At 36.8% G+C, this 22,574-nt stretch overlaps 1 protein-coding gene across 1 annotated transcript in view; it reads left to right on the forward strand.

The window, feature by feature from the left end:
- Nucleotides 1-19,744, forward strand: part of srgap2 (SLIT-ROBO Rho GTPase activating protein 2) — a 98,513-nt gene extending 78,769 nt beyond the window's left edge. The window contains exons 10-25 of the mRNA XM_016470290.1: nt 906-1,103; nt 2,854-2,938; nt 5,680-5,707; nt 6,178-6,208; nt 8,230-8,290; nt 9,005-9,082; nt 9,188-9,322; nt 9,444-9,549; nt 12,007-12,231; nt 15,176-15,255; nt 15,551-15,761; nt 15,885-16,031; nt 16,793-17,105; nt 18,165-18,306; nt 19,185-19,360; nt 19,640-19,744. Coding sequence (XP_016325776.1) covers nt 906-1,103; nt 2,854-2,938; nt 5,680-5,707; nt 6,178-6,208; nt 8,230-8,290; nt 9,005-9,082; nt 9,188-9,322; nt 9,444-9,549; nt 12,007-12,231; nt 15,176-15,255; nt 15,551-15,761; nt 15,885-16,031; nt 16,793-17,105; nt 18,165-18,306; nt 19,185-19,360; nt 19,640-19,744 — 2,121 coding nt within the window. The remainder of the gene's footprint in view (nt 1-905; nt 1,104-2,853; nt 2,939-5,679; nt 5,708-6,177; nt 6,209-8,229; nt 8,291-9,004; nt 9,083-9,187; nt 9,323-9,443; nt 9,550-12,006; nt 12,232-15,175; nt 15,256-15,550; nt 15,762-15,884; nt 16,032-16,792; nt 17,106-18,164; nt 18,307-19,184; nt 19,361-19,639) is intronic.
- The last annotated feature ends 2,830 nt before the right edge of the window (nt 19,745-22,574 follow it).

Raw genomic sequence — 22,574 nt, forward strand, 5'->3', positions numbered from 1 at the left:
TTGACACACTATTTTCCTAATTAATGCTGTTCAGTTGCTTTGACACAATCTGTATTGTTAAAAGCGCTATATAAATAAAGGTGACTTGACTTGACTTGACTTCACGACATGGCGGCAGCAACAATACTATACAACAATACCGGAGGGCTAGAGTGAGCGGCGGCCTGCGGATTAGACGAAGGAGCGGCCGGAGGGCTTGTGGCAACCACATGTGATGACCCCGGGCTGGACTCCGCTTCGTCCACGGTGAAAGCCGATCCGGTGATCCACAGCGTGAAGTTGATGTATTTCCTCAGCGACCAGCACGGATCAGCTCCAGGCATGACGAAGCGGATATCGTCCTCTTTTGGAAGGCCAAACAAAGTAGTTTCGCTTTCACAACGAAACACACAGAACACAAACACACGTGTCTTCACGACATGGCGGCAGCAACAATACTACAGCGAGAATAAAAGTTATGCCTTCTTTCTTTGCGTGAACATTTGGGCAGCGTTATGCAAATCTTCCCACATCGTGACGTAGACATTAGGGGGCGTGTTAGAACGAGCCGTTTTAGGTAGGCGTGGTTGACTCTTAACTTTTATAAAGAATATCTCTTTGGATTTGAGACTTTAGTCTTTGCAACTTTACAGATCTTCTTTATGCACCAAGAGCTTGTAATACTTCAAAGAGAAGGAAAAATTGAAATCGCATCATATGACCCCTTTAAGTGTTTTTTTATAAAGTATTCTGGCTAATTTGATAAAATGTTAAGCTACCAATAAGAGTGTAGCTCTGTTTAACATTACCGTTAAACATGATTACAGCAGGAGCAGAAATTGCTGTTGCTCAATTTCACTCAAGTACTTTGTACGTTGTAATATTGCCAAGATGCAGGAACTATAATGGGCATGCTCTTTCACCAGGTGAAGAAGACAATGGAGGCCACTCTACAGACCATCCAGGACATGGTGACCATTGAGGACTTTGATGTGACTGACTGCTTCCACCACAGTAACTCGATGGAGTCGGTCAAGTCCACTGTGTCTGAATCTTTCATGAGCAAACCCAGCCTGGCCAAGAGACGAGCCAACCAGCAGGAGACGGAACAGTTCTACTTCACGGTAAATGAGACAGAGAGGGAGAGAAATCAGTTTAATACAGGGTCACAGGGTTGAAGAAAGGGTGTGGAGGATTGGCGGTGGGAAATCTGTAGCTGGGGGCATGGAAGGACATAAAGAGAAATGGGAAAGGAAGGGTGATGAAGGGAGAGATAAGCGATTGAGTGTTTGAGATACAGCTTAATGTCCTTCCTTCTCTATCAGAGTCTTTTAAGAAGCCTTTGATTGAAAAGACGGCAATTAGAGGAGACTGCTGCAGTTGACAGCTGTTCATTGATCTGTGCTTGTTTGTAGACTGTTTAAACTGTTACGTAGTAATTCGACAAATAACATTACAGAGGAATTTGTTATTCGGACAGATTTTACAAAATACCCAGAACACAGTAGCAGCAGTAAAGCAATGCCCAGAGAGCCACTAACAGCACTTTGTGGCAACTTCATAAGGGAGACTGGGGTCACATGTGTGTTGGTGTCAACTCAGTAGCTATTAGATTTAAAATTAATAAATAAAAACGGTTAAATAAATTCTTGTTTTCTCTATAAGTAGTTTTTGTATGATGGTTTCAAACATCTAGTTCAAAACCCAAAAAATTATATTATTTCATATTGTTTATTTGAAAAATATATTTTTTTATTTATTAGTCAATTAAACTATATAAATATATATTCTTAACTGTATATATATATATATACAGATTGTTACATGTGTTTTATATATGATTTAATAAAATGTATTCAGTATTTTGAATATATTGTATATTTTTATATTTAGTAGTTAACAATAATTTCTTAATCGTTTTACTGTTTTGTTGTTGTTTAGAAAATCCATTTTAATGGCATTCAATAGCCCCATATAGTGTGAAAGCTATTGTCAATGTGTGTTCAGTGAACTGTATCTTTTTTCTGACCAATAATTATTAAAATGTTTGATTGCTTTTTGTAGCCCAGACTTTAAAGTATGTCTATACAGAAATTGGTTTTCTGAAATAAACCTGCTTTAAAAAATAAACAAATTGAGTATAAAAAGTAAGAATAGAACAGTAAGAATATTAATTTCCATTCACACAATGGAAGCACAAGATTAGCAAGCAGAGGTTTGTCACTTGATGTTGTGCAGGCTGTTTTAGCACATCCTCTTCATTAGATCTTATCCTGATGTATTCCTCCCCTATATCTCCTTCTCTCCTCTTTCCCTTTAACTCCCTGTGTACATTTAGCTTGTCTCTTTCTGCCAAAAGCACTAGTGCATGGCTCCATGTGTTGGCTACCCTTCCTGTGTCTGCATGACTGTAATGCTGGTATACCTGTGATATATGATGGATGAAATTGTAAGCATCTGTCTACCCAGCTCCCTCATTCCCTCCGCAGTTTAGGTTTCTCTCCATCTGTCTCCTGACTCCTCTATCTGTCTCTCCGCTGTCAGGTTTCCATCAGGTCAGGGTTCTCGCCCCCAAAGAGCCATAAGCTATTAGAGCACATAGATCCAATGCCTCCCTGTGCTCCAGTGGATATGAAATTAATGTTTACGCCAACAAGATGTATAGTCTCAACACTACACGGCAAATTGGAAAATTTACACGGCAAATCTACACGGGTGGAGGAAGGATCCTGTGCCAGAAAGCAGAGAAAAGGAAGGAAGATTGATTATACTGCGCACTTAATAGCTATTCAAATGAAAATTCACACTCATGTTTGATCATAAGTGTTGAGAGATGGTCTAACGGTTCAAAATGTTTTATATTCTCTGTTTCAGAAACTGAAGGAATTTCTGGAGGGCAGGAACCTCATCACCAAACTACAGGCTAAACATGACCTGATCCAAAAGACTTTGGGAGAAAGTGAGTAATCGTTCTTGATTGATGTGTGCATGTGTGTTGATGAGCTTTAGTTTGGGGACATTTTAATTGGAAAAACTAATGTCATAAAATATTGTGGGTGTAATCTTGCTTTTCTTCAGAAACACGTTAATATGGAGTAAATTATATTTTAGACACAATAGTACCAGTTACTTTTTGCTTCGCAAGTGAAAATACTTCAAAACTAATTCAAAGCAAAATCCACCATTGTGCTTCTCAGAGCAACACACAGTTCTCTAAAGGAATCAGTGTTTTGAATGAATTGGTTGAGAAAATGATTCAGTGTGTCATTCATAAAGACTGACTAAATTATCCGTTAGTAATCAGACTCAATCGGACTGAAAAGCCTTCATGTAGATACCTCAATCAATCCAACCGAGCTTGATCTGAATTAAATTTTGACTGGATAGGAAGGGGTGGCCTAGACCTGAAATAATTTGATCAATACGAAACAAAAAATAAGCATGTAAACGCCTGAATCCAACTATTTTCCTCAATCTTTTTTAAAAACTTGCATGAATTTTGTGCTATGCACATGTAAACGATTGTGAATCAGATTGCAAAATTTAAAGTTCATATAGGGGTGGGCGATATGGCCAAAATATCATATAATGATTTTTTTTTTTTCAGGAAAATCACGATTTGATCATGATTCAAAGATACACATTACAAATACACATAATATACAAATAAAATAAACGCACAAGGTTTACATATAAACACAAGGTATACATAAAGTTGGTTATGTCTAAAGTGGAAGAAAACAGTTGAGAGAAAAACAGATGCTTGTCTGTATATAAGATGCGTGCAGGTCTTAAAGTGACAGCAGACTAATAGTATTAAACATGCTGCCGCTTGTCATTAAAGGGATAGTTCACCCAAAAATTATAATTCTGTAATCATTTGCTCACTCTCAAGTTGTTTTAAACCTGAATGAGTTTCTTGTCCACAATCAAAAATCATGATATTGCATTTAAACAGAACTTTCAGAATCTGAAATTGGATTGGATTCACTCGGATTGCTGAAAATTAGTGCTTGTAAACATACCTAGTCTCTTGTTTCATCCTGGAATGAACCAGTCATGTGCTTTGTTCCCAAATGAATCAGTGTTTTCGAGTGAATGACACTCAACCAATCAAATTTGAGTACAGAAACACAATGTTGTATAATTAGCCTATGGTTTGTCATTAGTATGTTACGTCCTCATTTAGATAGCTAAGTAAATGTGTGTAAAATTATGCATCAAATTATAAAATTATTATTTAATTATTTATCTAAAAAATAATGTTTCTTTTATGTGTAGGGTTAGTGTTAATATGCTTGTGTGGGGTGTTGCAGTGTCAGGCAGAGAGGGTGCTGAATTGACTGTGTGTGTGTGCTAGCTTGAGGATGGTACTGATGTCATCAGAGCATGAAGCTTTAACAGTGCAGTGCGGCTCTGTACTGCTGTCCTCTGGACCTTAGCGTGATCTTATTCACTTACTCATAGGCAGCCCTTGATGGTGGAGATTAAAGGTCATGTGCCACGCTACAAGACAGAGAAAATTAGTCTGTGCAAGAAAGAGAAGAGCACAGCAGGGATTTCCTTGAGTGTTTTTCACTCTGATGTACCTCCCACGTTCATTCCTCCAGACTGAACGGAACTGTCAGCCAGTTGGTCCGAACTGCCTGTGAACAGGAAATGAAACTGAGAGAATCACTCTGATGGCACATGATAACGAAGAGATAATTATGTGTGTTGGAGAGAGTAGTGGTGTTGATTACTCTATCGTGAAATAAGCATGCTAGCTGAGACTAGTTCGGTCAGAAAGATTATCTAATAGTTTTGAGTTAAAGTAATAATTTTGTAGATGTTAACTTTCTCCTCCATTACTCCAGTCTTCAGTGTCACATGAACCTTCAGAAATCATTCTGATATGCTGATTTGGTGCTCAACATTATGATGTACAGTATGAAAAATGAATATTCACTTTGAGATTTACATTTAAGAGTGTTATTAAATTATTAGTAATTATTGGTGATTTAATTCAAATGAGCATTAGATAACTGCAAATGTAATCTAAATGTAAAGATTATGTACAATTAAATATCCAATATTAATTAATACTGATAAATGACTGCATGGACAAACACCACTCACATTTTCTTCAGAGCACCTGGATCTTTTTCCCACTGTGATTTGGATTGATTTCACAGTGACATAATGGTTGATTGGATTTGTTGATCAAATTTGAAACACCTCAGTTATTCACAAGCTGTCTTATTCATTTTGTCAAATGACAAAAACAGATTTCAACGTCAAAATGCCTCAGTAAATCCAGGCTTTGGTGTGAAATGGTGCCGAGTACAGTGTGTGCAACCCCGGCTGCTGTTACTGAGGAAACTGACAGAATGTTCCAGCACAGATTGAGGGAAACAAAGTGGTTTGGATGATTAGCTTGAAGTCAGTTGCACGTTTGGCATTTGCTGTGTCGAACTGTGTGTGATGGGGGAAAATAGCACGTTGTGATGTCGCTGACTGTGTTTGGAGGGGAACGTGTGGATATGGGGTCACGTCCCACAAGAAGGTCCTCTGTGACAGCATAGACAAGAAGCGGGACGAGTGTTTTATTCCCAAAAGGAAACCGTGTCCAGCTGTGGCCTCTTCCTCACACATCCAGCCTCCCTCTAACTGTTTCCTCTGTCTTTTTCCTTTTGTTTCTACTTGTATCTCTTCATTCAGGTCAGAAGACCGACTACTGCCTTGCCAGGTGAGTGCTGTGGGAAAGCCAACAAATCCAAACAAGACACAAACCATTTACGCACAAGAATTAATTTAGTACACATGTAGATGTTTCAGGGCCATTTATAGATGAATATCTTGTCTAGACATATTCATCTTTTATTCACACATCTGCTGATTTATTTATTGAGGTTAGGGGTAGGTGATTTAATCTGCCATTATAATGGAGCAGCAAGGAAAATGGAATGGACCTTTAAACAAGAGTTCACAAAAGAGACAAAACAAGCGCTTTCACAACAAATACTGCTGTGTGCGTGTTTAAGGCCAGTGTATTAAAATAGGACCCTTCTCGGTAGGGTGATTTCTACTGGTCTAATGGCCACATGCAGTTTGTAAATTGAATGTGGAGGAAAATTAGAGCAGTTTGAGGGAAAATGATCCATTGTAATGACAACTTTCTCTTGTTCTCTCCATCTCTCTCTTGCTTGTGTCCATCAGCGGACGGAGGAACTCCACTGTTCGGAAACAGGTAATTATCCCCACTCGCTGGTAGAATTGACTGGGAATTGATTCTGGATCAATTCACAAACAATCATAATCAGCTATTGTTATTGAAATCAATATACAGGACAAAACATTACAATGATGTAAAGTGCTGGGAAAACAGTGGATTGGCATATATTATCAAAAAATAGTGTGCTGACACTGTGCAAACAAACAAACCTTTATATAAAAAGTATATATATATATACAGTGGGTACGGAAAGTATTCAGACCCCCTTCAATTTTTCACTCTGTTATATTGCAGCCATTTGCTAATTCACTTCATATTTAAAGGAAATGTGTTTACTCAGAAATCACTCAGGACATAATTTGTCTCAATTGAAACTGCTAAGATGTGCACTACATGTTTCTTTATTTGTTGTATGGTTGTTTGTGTATTTATTTGTTGTATGTATTTATTTATATTGATTTAATTTAGTTATTATTTATTTCATGTTTATTTTACTTTTTTGTTTGTTTGTTTTGTTTTGTTTATGCTCATTCTGATGTGGCATCTCATTTACTCAGAGCCACAGAGCCACCTCTGGATACTAGGTTATTATTCATTTATTTTTTAAATTTTTGTATATAATTATTTTTATTTAGCACTAGCAGCAATGAATGTAATTACAGTGGGTACGGAAAGTATTCAGACCCCCTTCAATTTTTCACTCTTTGTTATATTGCAGCCATTTGCTAAAATCATTTAAGTTAATTTTTTTTCCTCATTAATGTACACACAGCACCCCATATTGACAGAAAAACACAGAATCGTTGACATTTTTGCAGATTTATTAAAAAAATTGAAGGGGGTCTGAATACTTTCCGTACCCACTGTATTTGTACAGAGACCATGCTTTTTACATTTTCAATCTCTACCCAACCAACCCAGAAAAAATAATTATATTAATTATATTTAATAATATAATTAAATTAAATAAATACTAAAATAATTAATCTAAAATAAATAAATAAAAGTAATACATAAAAATATTAAATAAAATCATATTAAAAATAAATTGTGTGAATACTATTTATTCAGATAATAAATAGTATAAATTAACATATCTATAATTAAAAACAATCAAGAACATCAGAGTTCAATGAGGTCACTCTGTGGATATATACACATATACATAATCCAAGATTTGTAATTGAATCGAATCTCTATGAATCACAGTCGAACATTCCCAACCTTACTTACATGTGACACGTGTGATGTATGTTTGTATTTGTATTACTGTATGTGTACATTTTTGCTGTAAATATGTACTTATGTTCAGTGCATGTCTCTTTAGGATAAGTAATATAACCGTAATATAGCAGTTCCACCCTGCAATCATTATGCACATGGCAGTGGGATAAATTTGAAAATTGGGCCAGGGAGATAAATTTAGTGTACACGTCCTACCACCTAAACCCTACCCCTAGGGGTTTACCACCCTACAGTATGGGTGAACAAAGAAAAGGACCCACTGCATCTCCTCGTTTGACCACCCCAATGTCCATGTCGCCCTCTAGTGAAGGATAATGATATAAGAGCAATATTCTGTGACTAGAAGACAAATGATTTGAGAAAATAAGATTCATTGAGAAAAATTCATACAAAAAAATCCATGATACTGATGTAAGTATGTATAAGAGTTTGTGAGCGCGACCTTCGAGCAATAAAGTTCAGGCCAGATGTGGCCCAAATTCTACTTTACTTAGCCGTTTCTTGCTCACCCAAATAAACAAAAGGAAGCTGTGGAGAGAAGCTGTCTCCTAGCAACCGTTGCCCCATTCCCATGGCTCAAACTGTGCTGCTTTTTCATCCCTCCCAAATTCTGTCTGATGCCAGCCTCCCTTTGCAAATATTATTATTATTTAAGCACTCTGCCGACAAACAGAGACCCTTGTTCAGAAAGGTTTCCTGTGCTGCAAAATGTCCAGAGAAACCCCCCGAACCATTTGAAAGGACCTGCATATTTTCTCCTTCATATTTTGTTTTCGGTTTCCTTCTTTTAGGAGTCCAGCCAAATCATTCCCCTGATGGTGGAGAGTTGTATTCGCTTCATCAGTCGACACGGTGAGCTCTCTCTCTCACTCAATTTCTATTTCTTGCCAAAGGCACTATTGCTGTGACGCTCTCTAGACTTTCCCTGACGAAATGAACAAAGTGTTCTGTTATGCTTCATTTATTTTTCTATCATACAGTATATACCACTTCCATTCCTGTAGCAATATCCAGTGTTTCCATTTTTTTTTTTTTTTTTTTAATCTGAGGATTCAACTCAATTTAGTCCCAACTAAGAACTAAACAAAATAATGGTATTTGTTTATTTATTTATGAAATATCAGGGAATAACATTTTTTCCAAAAATTATTGAAATTATTAAAAAAGTTTCTAGTGAATATACATTTTTCTCATTGTGCTCTGTTCCAAAAATGTAATCGGCTAGAAATGACTTCAGATTTTTTAATGATTTTTCCATGGTGAAGTCATGGATACTCAGTGGTCAAATGGGGTGGAAACTGTGTATTTTTTAAATGTGTATCTTTAACTACAGGTTGTCTTATAAACAGGTTATTTATTTATTTAAACTCGGAGAAACTCAGGCAAACTAACAATTCAACACAAATGATTTCTTTTGCCATGATACTGAAGATTCAGTAGACCCAGCTTGAGTTAAGATTATATCAGTATCTACTATGAAGTACAAACACTTCAAGTGCCAGAGTAAACCAACACGACACTTCCTATCTATTCTCTGTCCATAACGTCATGTCTGTGTCTGTACAGGTCTCCATCACGAGGGGATATTCAGGGTGTCTGGCTCCCAGGTGGAAGTCAATGATATTAAGAGCGCTTTTGAAAGAGGTGAGTCTATCTGGACTGTCCTATGCTGAGCCTTCATTTATCTATTTTGAATCAAGCCTGCATTCTTAAAGGATGCTTACTTTCTTCTCCGTCATTGTGTCTCAGGTGAGGACCCGCTGGCTGGGGACCAGAATGATCACGATATGGACTCCATCGCTGGAGTGTTAAAGCTCTACTTCAGAGGCCTGGAGAACGCCCTCTTTCCTAAGGAAGTCTTCCATGACCTAATGTCCTGTGTCTGTGAGTGTCCGCTTTATTTCCTACACCCACGTGCATTCTGCAGACCAGTCTTACCAGATTAGACAATGGATGAGCTTTTGTCCTAAAATAACTCATTTCTTGTTCATGTTGTTTTTTCCAGCCATGGAGAACCTCCAGGACAGAGCTGTCCACATCCGCAAAGTCCTGCTGTCTCTACCCAGCAACACCCTGGTTATCATGAGATACCTGTTCGCTTTCCTCAACCAGTAGGTTCCGCTGATCAAATCTTGTCTGGAATGAGTTTTCCCACCAAAGTTATTTTTGTTAGTGTGTGATTTTAACTCAAGACAAGGTCTGTGACAATCATTTACTCCCCCTCGTGTCGTTCCAACCCCGTATCACTTTCTTACGTCCAGGGAACACAAAAGTAGATGTTTTGCAGAATGTCCCAAGTGCCCTTTTCCATGTGAAAGTGAATCAGGGTCAATACTGTCGAGCTTCAAAAAAGACAAAAAAAGGTTCATTCATTAAAATAAGAGTGGTCCATATGGCTTGTGCTCGATGTTCCAAGTAATTCCATAGACTGTTATGTTATTAATCAATTAAAATGTCACTTGCATCTCTAAAATCTGATCTCACTGGCACCTGCGTTTGGTTAAAGAATGGCTTGTGAAGATGCATTGTAAGTTTGATGTCAGTGATTCCAAATGCCATTTGTTGACTGTGTGCCGTTATTGATCGTGCCACACAAAGTTCGATTTGTGGAATTGTAAATAGGATTAGACATGAGTTTAAAAAAAAAAATTCTGCCAAAAAAGCTTTATGGTTTAACATTTGAAAGCAAAGAATATGTCCACAGACCATATGTCCGTTTGTCATCTTTTTTACCCAATGACTTTGCATCCCTGAAGATATGAGATTTTCAGTGAGTAAAGGAATAAAAACAAAGTTAGCGGTTTGGAGCAACATGAGGGTGAGTAAATGATGCCGGATTTATTTGAGTGAACGATTCCTTTAAACCAGTGCCAGTATATGGTGATTTCTTACAGCTTACCATACAAAGAGCTTATATACAATCTAAACTTACCATTTTACATGACCTTTTTACTACAAATTTAAATATTGTTTTACCAAAAAGAGAGGATTGGCCCATACCCAACCTCAGCTGAGGGCTACGGCACTCAAGCCTCTTGGAACGTGTCCCTCCGTATCTTTGCCTCTCGTACATCCACTTTTTTCCACCCTGTGGTCCTTTTGAAAGACACTCCAGACCACAACACGATCTTAGCTTTTACTCCAGCCCGCCGTTGTGCATGCAGGCATGTCTGGTTTTCCTAAAACATCTGAACCCTTTCCAGCCCTCGTATCACAGCCAGAAGGGTGAAGCGAATGTGTGTTCAAGTATGGTGTCGCCATCAAGCCACCATTAGTGTTCCAATGCTGGATGTCTGTAGCCCTCAGTGAATGGCTTCTCTGTTTGCTCCACGGCTGATAGATCTTTCCTCTGCTATAAAAGTCAGTGGAGGTGCCAGAATGGGTCTCTAAAGAACTGCTGCGCTCTCTAATGCGCTATAGCCAGCGTTACAGCCAATCATGTGCGTCGTCCGTAGGAATGCGTGGTATACACTCACAAATACACATCAAGAGAGCTTACTTTGATGGTATAGACATTTGCAGACAGAAAAAAAGAAAGAGAGATGGGTAATTGGAGACCCTTGTGCAGTTGTAACTGTCTGGGCGGGACAGTACTCATAAATTGCTTTGGAGCCTTTCCATGTGGACATTTATGTGCCCCTACTGCTTTTATCCCACAAATACAATTAAGGATACCTGTCCCCACTTTTTGGACACATCCAAGTTTTCAGTAATCAAACAAAGTGGGTGTACTGTGGAGTAAGAAGGGAAACAATTAAAAGGGTGTAGCAATTCAGAACAGTCTCATAGACACACATAAATGGGAGAAAGCTGGTTTAGGCTCATGATAAATGAGCTGTCGTAAGGAAGTGTAGATAGAGACTCAGTCTGGAACTCAATCTGTCTTTCACATTAGTCCAGCAGAAGCTGGTCTCTTCATGAGAAAAGTCATATGATCAAGGATCATTTTAACGTGTCTGGATAGTATGACTATTTTGTAATTTTTTTTTTATTATTATAATTTTTTTATTTATTTGGTGTGCTTCAAACCATGTGTCAGCTGTTAATGTATATTCTTAAGTTTAGTTCTTTTTTATGTATTTATTTATTAATTTTTAGGGCTTAATTATAAGCTAGGAAAGCTAATAATTAATTAAATAATTTTTAAATAGTTTGTATTTTTTTTTTTAAATAAATATTCATAAAATTAAAACAATCAGGATGCAACACTCACTAAAAAAAGATACAACATATTTTGTAATGTGATGGAGGAAGAGTGAGGGATTGTGGGAAACCAGTGATTTGCTGTCTGTTTATTGGAGATCAATTTTTTACCATTATTATTTTTTGTTTTGTTTTGTTTACCCGCATGCCATGTGACCATTAACCAAGATCAAAGAACGATGAACATGCAAATGTATTATTAAAATATTAGCTTAAAATTCAAGTAAATATAAAAAAAAAGGCAATCTCTGTTTACTTAATTAAATAATTTATTTTAATAATTTAATTATAATCAATTTTGATCAATTTATATTCCTATGTTTTGCTTAACTGTTTTTTTGTTTTTTTCTCTTTCTTTTAACTAGCCTGTCCCAGTACAGTGACGACAACATGATGGACCCCTACAACCTGGCTATCTGCTTCGGCCCCACACTCATGTCTGTGCCCGAGGGCCACGACCAAGTCTCCTGCCAGGCACATGTGAACGAGCTCATCAAAACCATTATTATCCATCACGAGTGCATCTTTCCAGGGCCCCGTGAGCTGGAGGGGCCCATCTATGACCGTGGAGGAGCCGCTGAGGAATACTGGTGAGTCTAGAATGAGCGTGAGTGAATTTGGTTGCAAAAAAAAGAAAAAAGGATGAAAATGAAGCATATAATCTTGGCAAAATTCATTGGCAGTGAATACTGGCCCCACATTTTATTTGAGCAGCTGCTCAGCCAAACCACAAAACCAGAAATGAGTTGATCAGACGAGCTTGATTTAATGCAGAACCAGTCAGACATGATGGATTGAGCATTATAAATATAAAGACCAACAGAGCCCTACAGGGAGTCAGTCGCTTTTTAAAGTGTACATCCTATGTATATTATGCTCATTTAAGCCGTCAGTTCAATGGTTGAAAACAGATAAATTTCTGACCCTCAGCGTGTATCAGCACACGACCTAGACTCCCAAAAGATGTCACAGTGAAAGCAACCAGAATACTGGCAGGCAGCCAGACTCGTAAAACACCATCATGAGGTCCGTTTTTAAATTAAAAACGAGGTTATCCTTCCCTGCTCGAGGCCAAGTGCTAATGAAATGCCCTCCCACAGCTTTTTAATAACTGTTTCAGATTTCATAGAGGAAATGACTTCAGATTGGTGTGTCACTGTGAAAAGAAAGCGTTGTGTCCAGATCAGGTTTGTTTGTGAGATACAGGCTTAAAGACGTGGATCATTTCATGTGGTTTTCATGCACGGGATTGCTTAGATTGCATGGGTGGTGTAATTAAGACTTTGAGCTGCTGAGATGATGTTTTTAGCTTCGGGTTTAGTCAGAGTCTCATTTCAGCTTCCTGAGGCTTTAGGTCACGTGAAGTCGAGACACGTTAACAACATATTGTAGTTAACACATAGCAAACAAGTTCCTGTCCTGGTATGGTATATTACTGGTCATTCTGTATTTGAACTTCATTTAACATCTGTATAGCCTCAGATCTGAATTTGAAGTGCGTGTGAAAATTCTGATATTTTATTGAGCAGTGTAATATCAAAGCATAAATGTTCAAACATTTCCCCCAAATGTTCATTTCTGTATTGTGAAACAAAACTCATTCAACAAAGACGTATCCTGTCTTATAAAAACTTTTGCATTTATTATGGTGATGATAATTTGGGGAGACTTGTGATTAACTGCTCTAAAAAAGTGACCCAGGCAGTTTTTGACAGTCAAATTAATTTTACGCAGTGGGATCATCACTGTCCTTGCAATGCAAAAGTAAACGTTTTGTCAAAGACTGATTCTGAGAGCAGAATGAGACATCCAGTGTCTCTGGGGAAGACATTAAAAATCACAGCAGCTTCTGACCTCCATGAACACTAACTCATCTGCTCAAGGGTGAAGAACCCACACGGATCATTTTACCTTAAGAACCCAGATCAAAGCTACACTCGGGCTCTCAGATGGAGTGACAGGAGGATCACAGGATCTTCTTCACCAACTAACTACTCAATAAGGCCAGTCTGTCATTTGAATGATTCACTGAAACACTGATGGACGTGTGCTTTGCCAAACCTGTCGGACACTGTCTCCGTACACACAGCAGGCAGAGATTAGCACATTATACAGTCATTACCCCCATGTTCCTTTTGTCTAAAGCTGCTCTCTAATGAAACTAAGCTTTTCATTAGCCCAGACTTCATGCTTGCCAACTGTCTATGTAATAAACCGGGATGGTCTTCGTAAGATATATTCCAGCAGGGTAGAGTACTGCATTTTCACTCTAGAGCTTGAATTTCCTCCAGCACGTTACGAGAGAGCGGCTTTTATTGGTACAGTGATGACAGTGAATTAGGCAGTGTTTTTGCTTGAGTGCTCAATAGGAGATCAGGTTGTTCAGTTGGATTTTGTGCTAAATTAATACTTGGGTTATTAGAAGGTTTCTTGGCCTGTGAATGGCATAACAGAGCTGTTATCAGCACCGAGGCCTTCATGACCTTGGAAACAAGCCATTTTCCTGTGCATTAGTACAGTGTTTTCTGGTCACATTAGATTCCCTACTGGAGTTGAGTGAGGGCAGGTTCAGTTTAGAGTCAAGAGGCCACAGGAAAGTCCAGCTTTGATCCTTGTATCTGTGGTCTACTTCCTGTTTTGCTTCAAAGAAGCATGAACACACTGTTCCAGGCCTGAAGAGTGAGGCATAGAGAGACTTAAAGTCATAACTGGTTCTCAGAAATGTCCTCATTCACCGTTTTATGCCCTTATTTTATCTTTCCTTCTTCTGCTCTTTCCCTCTCAGTCCCGATTTTTTACAATAGCAGTCAAAAGTTTGAATTTACCTACTCATTCTTGATTATTACTGTTTTCCTCATTTTTGAATGGGGAAAGCAGTAATAATCTAAGGTTGTAAAAACTATAAAATATCTGTCTGTCTATATTTATTTACATTTTAAAAGTTTGGGGTAAGTAAAATATTTCTTAAAATATATTTCTTTAAAGAAATAAATACTTTTATTCTGCAAGAATGCATTAAAATGATCAAAAACAATTAGGCATTTATAATGTTACAAAAAATATATTGAAATGGAAAACAGTTATTTAAAATTGTAATAATATTTCACAAGATTAGTTAAAATAAAATTATTTTATTTAAAACAAAATTTGCAGCCATGGTGAGCGTAAGAGACTTCTTTCAAGAGCATTGAAAAAATCTTGCCAACTCAAACAAAGAGTTTGTGTATTTAATGGAAATTCATGCCTTCATACAATTTGTCTACAAAATGTTATGCAAAAAAGTTTCAAATAGTTTCAAGCATTTAAGCAGAAGCCTGTAGAATCATAAGGTCTTCAAGATCATTTTACTCAGGTGTCTAGTCAACTTTTCATTAGGTCACCTTTTTTTAATTTGTTAATGTAGATGTAAGTGTGTATTGCATGTAACTGTTGCTCTCTGTATTAATGTAATGGTTAAAGTTTGTGTTGTTGTCATTTCAAATGTCTGTAATTGAGGTTTCCACTGATTCATGTTTCTTGTGGTCAATTCTACAGTGATAATCCACACATTGAGCCCCCTCTAGTGGATGAACCTGCACCTGACACCGTCTCTGAAATCCACAACAGTGATGATGGTGAGTCCAGATGCCATTCAAACGACCGTACTAACAAGCACACAAATCTTTCATAAAGACACACTGTTGCCGTTATCATCAGTCAGCTCACTATCATGGAAGCTCCTGTTTCATGCCCTCGTGTGTCCATGCACCTTTTCTGCAGCTCCAAACCTGTCATGATAAATGTGCTCTAACCTGCTTGGCTTCCCACGCAATAACCCTTTTTCTTTCCCTTGTGCTCTTTCTTCCCTCTCGCTCTCTCCCCTTCCTGTCCTCTCTCTTTTTGTCTTCCTCTGTTTTTCCTGTCTTTAAGTAGTAAAGTCAGGGTCCTTGAACGTTTCAGAGTCTGACCCTATTGAGGCCATCGCACGTTTTGACTACTCTGGACGCACCAACCGTGAGCTTTCCTTTAAGAAGGGGGCGCCTTTGCTGCTGTACCACCGTGCATCTGAGGATTGGTGGGAGGGTCGCCACAACGGCACTGATGGACTGGTGCCGCACCAGTACATAGTAGTGCAAGACATGTAAGCTGTCCGGTTTATTGACTTGAACTGCTGATACTAGTAGTTACTTATCTATTGTACTGATCAGTTAGACCGCTCATAGTGTATGTGAATTCTAGAGATGTCTGTGATTTTGTGTGATAGGCCGGATGGATATGCAGGCAGAGGAAGTCCCAAAGCTGACCTAGAGGCTTCCCATGATGCTGTGGAAGAGAAGGTGTCCACCAGAGCCAGTGCTAGCTCACCCACTGGAGGTCATGTAGCTGATATCTACCTAGCTAACCTCAACAAGTAAGTTAACTGTTCATATGGTCTTCATTAATAAAAATGGTGTGCAAAACAGAATATACAATGTTAAAAATATTAATTAAAATTTAGAAAGGCAGATTATATATGTTGTTCCGTATTTAGGTATTTAGTAGCAAGTATTTAAAATATTTAAATTATTTTCATTATATGTGACCCTGGACCACAAAACCAGTCTTAAGTCGCTGGGGTATATTTGTAGCAATAGCCAAAAATACATTGTATGGGTCAAAATTATAGATTTTTATTTTATGCAAAAAAATCATTAGGATATTAAATAAAGATCATGTTCCATGAAGATATTTTGTAAATATCGTACCGTAAATATATCAAAACGTAATTTTTGATTAGTAATACGCATTGCTAAGAGCTTCAATTGGACAACTTTAAAAGCGATTTTCTCAATATTTAGATTTTTTTTTCACCCTCAGATTCCAGATTTTCAAATAGTTGTATCTCGACCAAATATTGTCCTATCCTAACAAACCATACATCAATGGAAAGCTTATTTATTCAGCTTTCATGTGATGTATAAATCCCATTTTTGAAAAATTTACACTTAAGACTGGTTTTGTGGTCACCTGTCACACACACACACACACACACACACATATATATATATATATATATATATATAGTACATATACATTATAGACAATAAAAATGTAAAAACAATTAACTGATTATGTGAAGTATATATATATGTGAAAATTATGACTTTATCCATCTCACTTTATCCATCTCAGGATGAGAAAACGGCCTGAAGCGACCAGCATCCGTAGACCAATCCGGCCAGTGGAGGGACTAGGTGAGGGCTCATCCGGAGCAGCAGGGGGTTTAAAGACCTCCTCCATGCCGGCAGGTGGATATGCCAAGGAGGGCACAGACAAGCGGCCGGTCAGTGCTCACAGTGTTCTAAACTCCATCACCCGACACTCCTCTCTGAAGGTAGAAGGTCCTCAGCTCCGCAAGTCCACTCCTGCAGGACGATCAAAGAGTTTCAGCAATCACAGACCACTTGACCCAGAGGTCATCGCTCAGGTGGAGCACAGCTCACAGGTACAACAAACCCAGAATCTGGGCATGTCATTCAGTGTGGCACTGCTTATTATTTAAATTCAGAAACATTCAGACCCTGTCAGTTTTCATACACACTTACACTGAATAAGAATGACATGCATGTAAACAGAAAATCAATTTTTTCCACTCCGGAAATAGTCCTGAGCTCTCCAGAGGAGTGTCTGTTTTTTAGAATGTCCTATTTATCTTTCTTTGAGCTGTAATTTCACGGCTGGATAGAGGGCCAGAATCGATCCCGGCTGTGGTTATAATTGAGTTCCTGCGGTCCAGTCATTCTGAGTGTGGACATCTCACAATTTTATTGTTGTACTTGCTACACAACAGTTGTATATGTGCATCGCAGTTGTTGGATGTTGTCTTTTTGAAAAGGAGTGAAATACTGGAAAATGCCACTAAAATCCATCAAAATGTGGCTACCATTCAAATTCTTTCATTAAAAAAAACAAAACAGCCAGTTCACCAGTAACTTTTTTGAAATTGCAGCATATACATGGTTTAAATTGCAAACAAAATGTTATATACAAAAATATTACAAACAAAATATGATTCGTTAACCAGGTAACCAGGCTTTTATAAGGAATACTTTTATTTGATGTTATTCGTGACCTTTTTAAGGTTGTTTTAATTTTGGTTTTATTTATGAGACCGCAAACACACTGTGTGAATTCAAGTGTTTTATTGTAAATTAAATTAAATTGAATGAAATTATAAGAATAAAATAAGAAGAAACGATCTTGTGCCGTTCATCAAAAATATTCATTAGAAAAAAACTGATAAATAATTCAAAATAAATTCAAGTCTTTTATTGCTGTACATACAATAAAATAAAATAAGACGAAACTTTGTTCATTAGAAAAAACTGATTTCAAAAAATTCAAATTAATAATAAAATAGTTAAATAATAGAATGTTTTTATATTATATGTTTTATATACTAATATTATATAAAACATATAATATAAAATTAATATAAATATATATATATATATATACATATTTTCTCTTTTTGTCTTTCTTCATTTATCTCTCTTTTTTTCAGGACATTGAGGCGACTATGAACACTGCTCTAAGTGAGCTGCGAGAGCTGGAGAGGCAGAGCAACGTCAAACACGCCCCTGACGTGGTGCTTGACACTCTAGAGCAACTGAAAAGCGGCGGGGCGGCTGAACAGAGGAGTGTCTGTTTTTTAGAATGTCCTATTTATCTTTCTTTGAGCTGTAATTTCACGGCTGGATAGAGGGCCAGAATCGATCCCGGCTGTGGTTATAATTGAGTTCCTGCGGTCCAGTCATTCTGAGTGTGGACATCTCACAATTTTATTGTTGTACTTGCTACACAACAGTTGTATATGTGCATCGCAGTTGTTGGATGTTGTCTTTTTGAAAAGGAGTGAAATACTGGAAAATGCCACTAAAATCCATCAAAATGTGGCTACCATTCAAATTCTTTCATTAAAAAAAACAAAACAGCCAGTTCACCAGTAACTTTTTTGAAATTGCAGCATATACATGGTTTAAATTGCAAACAAAATGTTATATACAAAAATATTACAAACAAAATATGATTCGTTAACCAGGTAACCAGGCTTTTATAAGGAATACTTTTATTTGATGTTATTCGTGACCTTTTTAAGGTTGTTTTAATTTTGGTTTTATTTATGAGACCGCAAACACACTGTGTGAATTCAAGTGTTTTATTGTAAATTAAATTAAATTGAATGAAATTATAAGAATAAAATAAGAAGAAACGATCTTGTGCCGTTCATCAAAAATATTCATTAGAAAAAAACTGATAAATAATTCAAAATAAATTCAAGTCTTTTATTGCTGTACATACAATAAAATAAAATAAGACGAAACTTTGTTCATTAGAAAAAACTGATTTCAAAAAATTCAAATTAATAATAAAATAGTTAAATAATAGAATGTTTTTATATTATATGTTTTATATACTAATATTATATAAAACATATAATATAAAATTAATATAAATATATATATATATATATACATATTTTCTCTTTTTGTCTTTCTTCATTTATCGTCAATGTCTACCACAGGTCTGTCCGCTTCCAGCTCCACCTTCAGAGATAACAAACCCCCAGCCACCAGACCCAAGCCTGTGGTGTTCCCAAAAAGCAGTTCGGCCGGGGGCAGTCCGGCGATGGGATCCCCGACCACCACCATACCGCCAACACCACCACCCCCTCCACCACCCACCGACAAGTCCTGCCCGGTCTGAGCGTTTACAGCCTCGATCTGTGATCCGTTTCTTAGGAATTCCAAGAGCACCCTCTAATACTGACTTTTTTGGATCTTAACAGAAAACTGCGGACAACTTAACAGACTCAAACTGATATTGGATGCTTGCGTGAGTGAGTTTGTGTGTGTGTGTGGAATTAATATACACTTGTGGAAATATTGGAGTAGTTTTAAAACACTGTTTTAGTTTGGATTGAGACACTCTTCTCTAATCCCAAAATTAGTGGTTTTGATTTTTTCCGCCTGTATATAGACTGATTTTATAGGAAAGGGGTCAAACTTTGAGGACGAACGAGCAGTGGATGTGCTTTCCGAGGACACTTTCTTCCCCTCAGACTTTGGTGCTGGTGCAGCTTGAAGCAGGTTACAGACGGCACAGCATCGTAGTGAATAGAAACAAATTTTCCTGATATGAATTTGCCACTCCTTGTCACATAACAGCATTACAACCTGATCACAAATCTGTCTTTTTCTACAGATTCTACGAATCTGTTATACAATAATCAGTAGTTACAGTTCATATAATCCACATTGGCACAGTCTCTGCTTCTCTTTTTTACAAATCTTGCCATCAAAAGGCAACTAAACACACCAAATAAATGAAATAGGAGCATCTCTGCATGAGGATTCATGATACAAGATATTTGCATGGTGAACATGGATTCCCTAAGAAACAGATTTATTTTCATACACATCAAAAGCACTTCTGATAATAAAAAGTCATTTTATTGTGCTATTATATCAGCGGGCACATAAAAAGAGGGTGTTGTTTTGTATAAGTTTAATAATCATGATTATAACTGGAAAAAAGTATCTAAAAATGAGGAATGTCATGCAAGCACATTATTTCTTCATAGCCCGTGTATAAAAATAAAAACAGGTTAAATAAAACATAATTTTATTTAATTTTCCCTAGGTCATTACTCACCTTTGGGTCTGTATCATGGTATCTATGTATTAGTATGTGTGTTTTCGTACAGTATGTATATTCTGAATCTTAACAGCCTAACAGCAGCTTTTAAAGATTTACGGCTTTACAATACAAAAAAAGGGAAAGACTTCAAACAGACTAACGGGGGACACATGCAAAAACGTAGCTTGCTTTCCTCAGTTTTTCCAACTCAGAAAGGATAAGCATGCAAAAAGCCTCTTTAAAGTCTGACAATCTTCATCACACGGTCTGCCTGATTATGCCTTCGACAGAATGGATCGGACAAGTCTGTATTTTCCTAAGCGAGGCCTTATTGTCCTAGAAAATGAGTTGTGGTGGTTTGCAAAAGTAGCCTGCTTCACTTTGAAGCATTACAAGCTCTGTACAGTCTAACATGCATGACTGACTGTGACTCCTGGAAAATATCTACGGACAGACTGAGATGTTTATGACCCAGGCTTTTTTTTTTTTTCCCCCAAATAACTTTTTTGAGGACAAGCCTTTTCCTAACGTTTTATTTTCTGAATGTGTTGTTGTGTTCTGAAAATGTCTTCACAGGTGGTTACATTTGTTCATGTGTTAATGATTGGAAGTATTCTGTGTGTGTTGTTCCTGATACCTCATAAAGGCAACTGGAAACTGTCTTATTGGAGTTCTTTTGTGAGTGGGACTTTTACATGCAAATGACAGCAGGAAACTCATGGTGTGTGTGTTTAATGTGTAATGTTAATAGTATGCTGTTGGCCGAGGCCTCTGTTTACACACATACTGTTTTCTTTCATTGTGTAAATTGAAATCAATCATTATACACTTGAATCTGCATTGTATGTTTGTGAACGAATTAAGTGATTTTCTTTCTTTTTTTTGTGATCATAACTATTGTTAAAATGTAATTCCTGTCTAATTGAAACAAGACTGTAAAATTAATTGTCTTGTCAGATATATTTATAGTTGTCCATTCAGATATCTGTTTCCAGAGAAACCTGTGTTCAGATGTACTTACAATATATTGTGTATATACAATAGTGTACATTACAGAGGTACATTCTTTTTCTTCATATTTTGTTTGTGGGGTTTTTTTTTTTTTTGGTACAGTATTGTACAGTTACAGCAATAGTAGTTGCCACTCAAATATACATTATATAATTCCACGCGTAGTTCCTGTAGTAAACATTTTTAAATAAAAAAAAATTGCTTGCTAAATGTGTATTTGATTAATTGTAAAAGTGCACAAATTTGAAAATTATTTTTTCCTAATATTGCCTGTCACTTGTTCATTTTAAATAAAAAGCTTGCTAAACGTCTCTTTGATTGTTTAAAATTAATTAACTTTTTTTTTTTTTTACACTTTTACTAGCCACTGTTTTTCATTTTAAATGAAAAATTGCTTGCTAGACATGTCATAGATTATTTCAATACAAAAAAAATTGCTTTTACCCAATTTTACAAGACCCTTTTTTATTTGTTTATTTTTATTTTTGCCAACTTTTTTTATTTTTTCATTTGAATATGTAAGTGGGCATGGATCACTTTCTGATGCGTTTTAGCGTCAATCCGAGATATTTTACACTGGCTAGCATTAAGCAATTATAGCCTACCCACCATTACACAAAAAAAGTACCCACATTTAGCTTTCACGCATTTGTTTCAAACATTTCAAACATTTGTTGTTTGTCTCAGCAGCTATGCTTTAAAAATACCTGAGTGACTGCATCATATCTGCAGGTGTTCCTTCCCTGCAGCTCCCATTTCTCATGAACTTCAGGTCTATTTCCTGATTAGTGTTCATTCACTGGACCAAAAAAGTAAATAAAATAAAATAAAAAAAACAAAGAATCCAACATAGTATAGAATTTCATTAGTAATTTCATTAGAAGTTTGTCCACTTGCTAAGGATTAAAAAATATAAGGATAAAAAAAAAAAAATTGCAACATAAATCATACATACTTTTATGTTTAGTTTAGTTTTTTTTTTTTCTACAGAAATACAGGAAGACCTTGTAAAAAAATCGACTAGAATATGCAAATCTAGGTCAAAGTTATCTTCTTGTGTCATACGTTACACTTCTGAGCAGACGTCAGACAAAAATGTTTTTAATAAGAGAAGTATGAACTTGCCTTTCTGCCTCATATTGCTGCTTTAAATTCCGTCCACCAGAGGGCGACATACTTTTTGGTTTGTTGTCACTATTAATATAGTGGAATAAAATAGTTAGTGATTTGCACATCATCAACATACGATGATCCGCAATTTAAT

The sequence above is a fragment of the Sinocyclocheilus anshuiensis genome, unplaced genomic scaffold (genome assembly GCF_001515605.1).
Source record: "Sinocyclocheilus anshuiensis isolate Anshui unplaced genomic scaffold, SAMN03320099.WGS_v1.1 scaffold1640, whole genome shotgun sequence".
Taxonomy (NCBI): Eukaryota; Metazoa; Chordata; class Actinopteri; order Cypriniformes; family Cyprinidae; genus Sinocyclocheilus; species Sinocyclocheilus anshuiensis.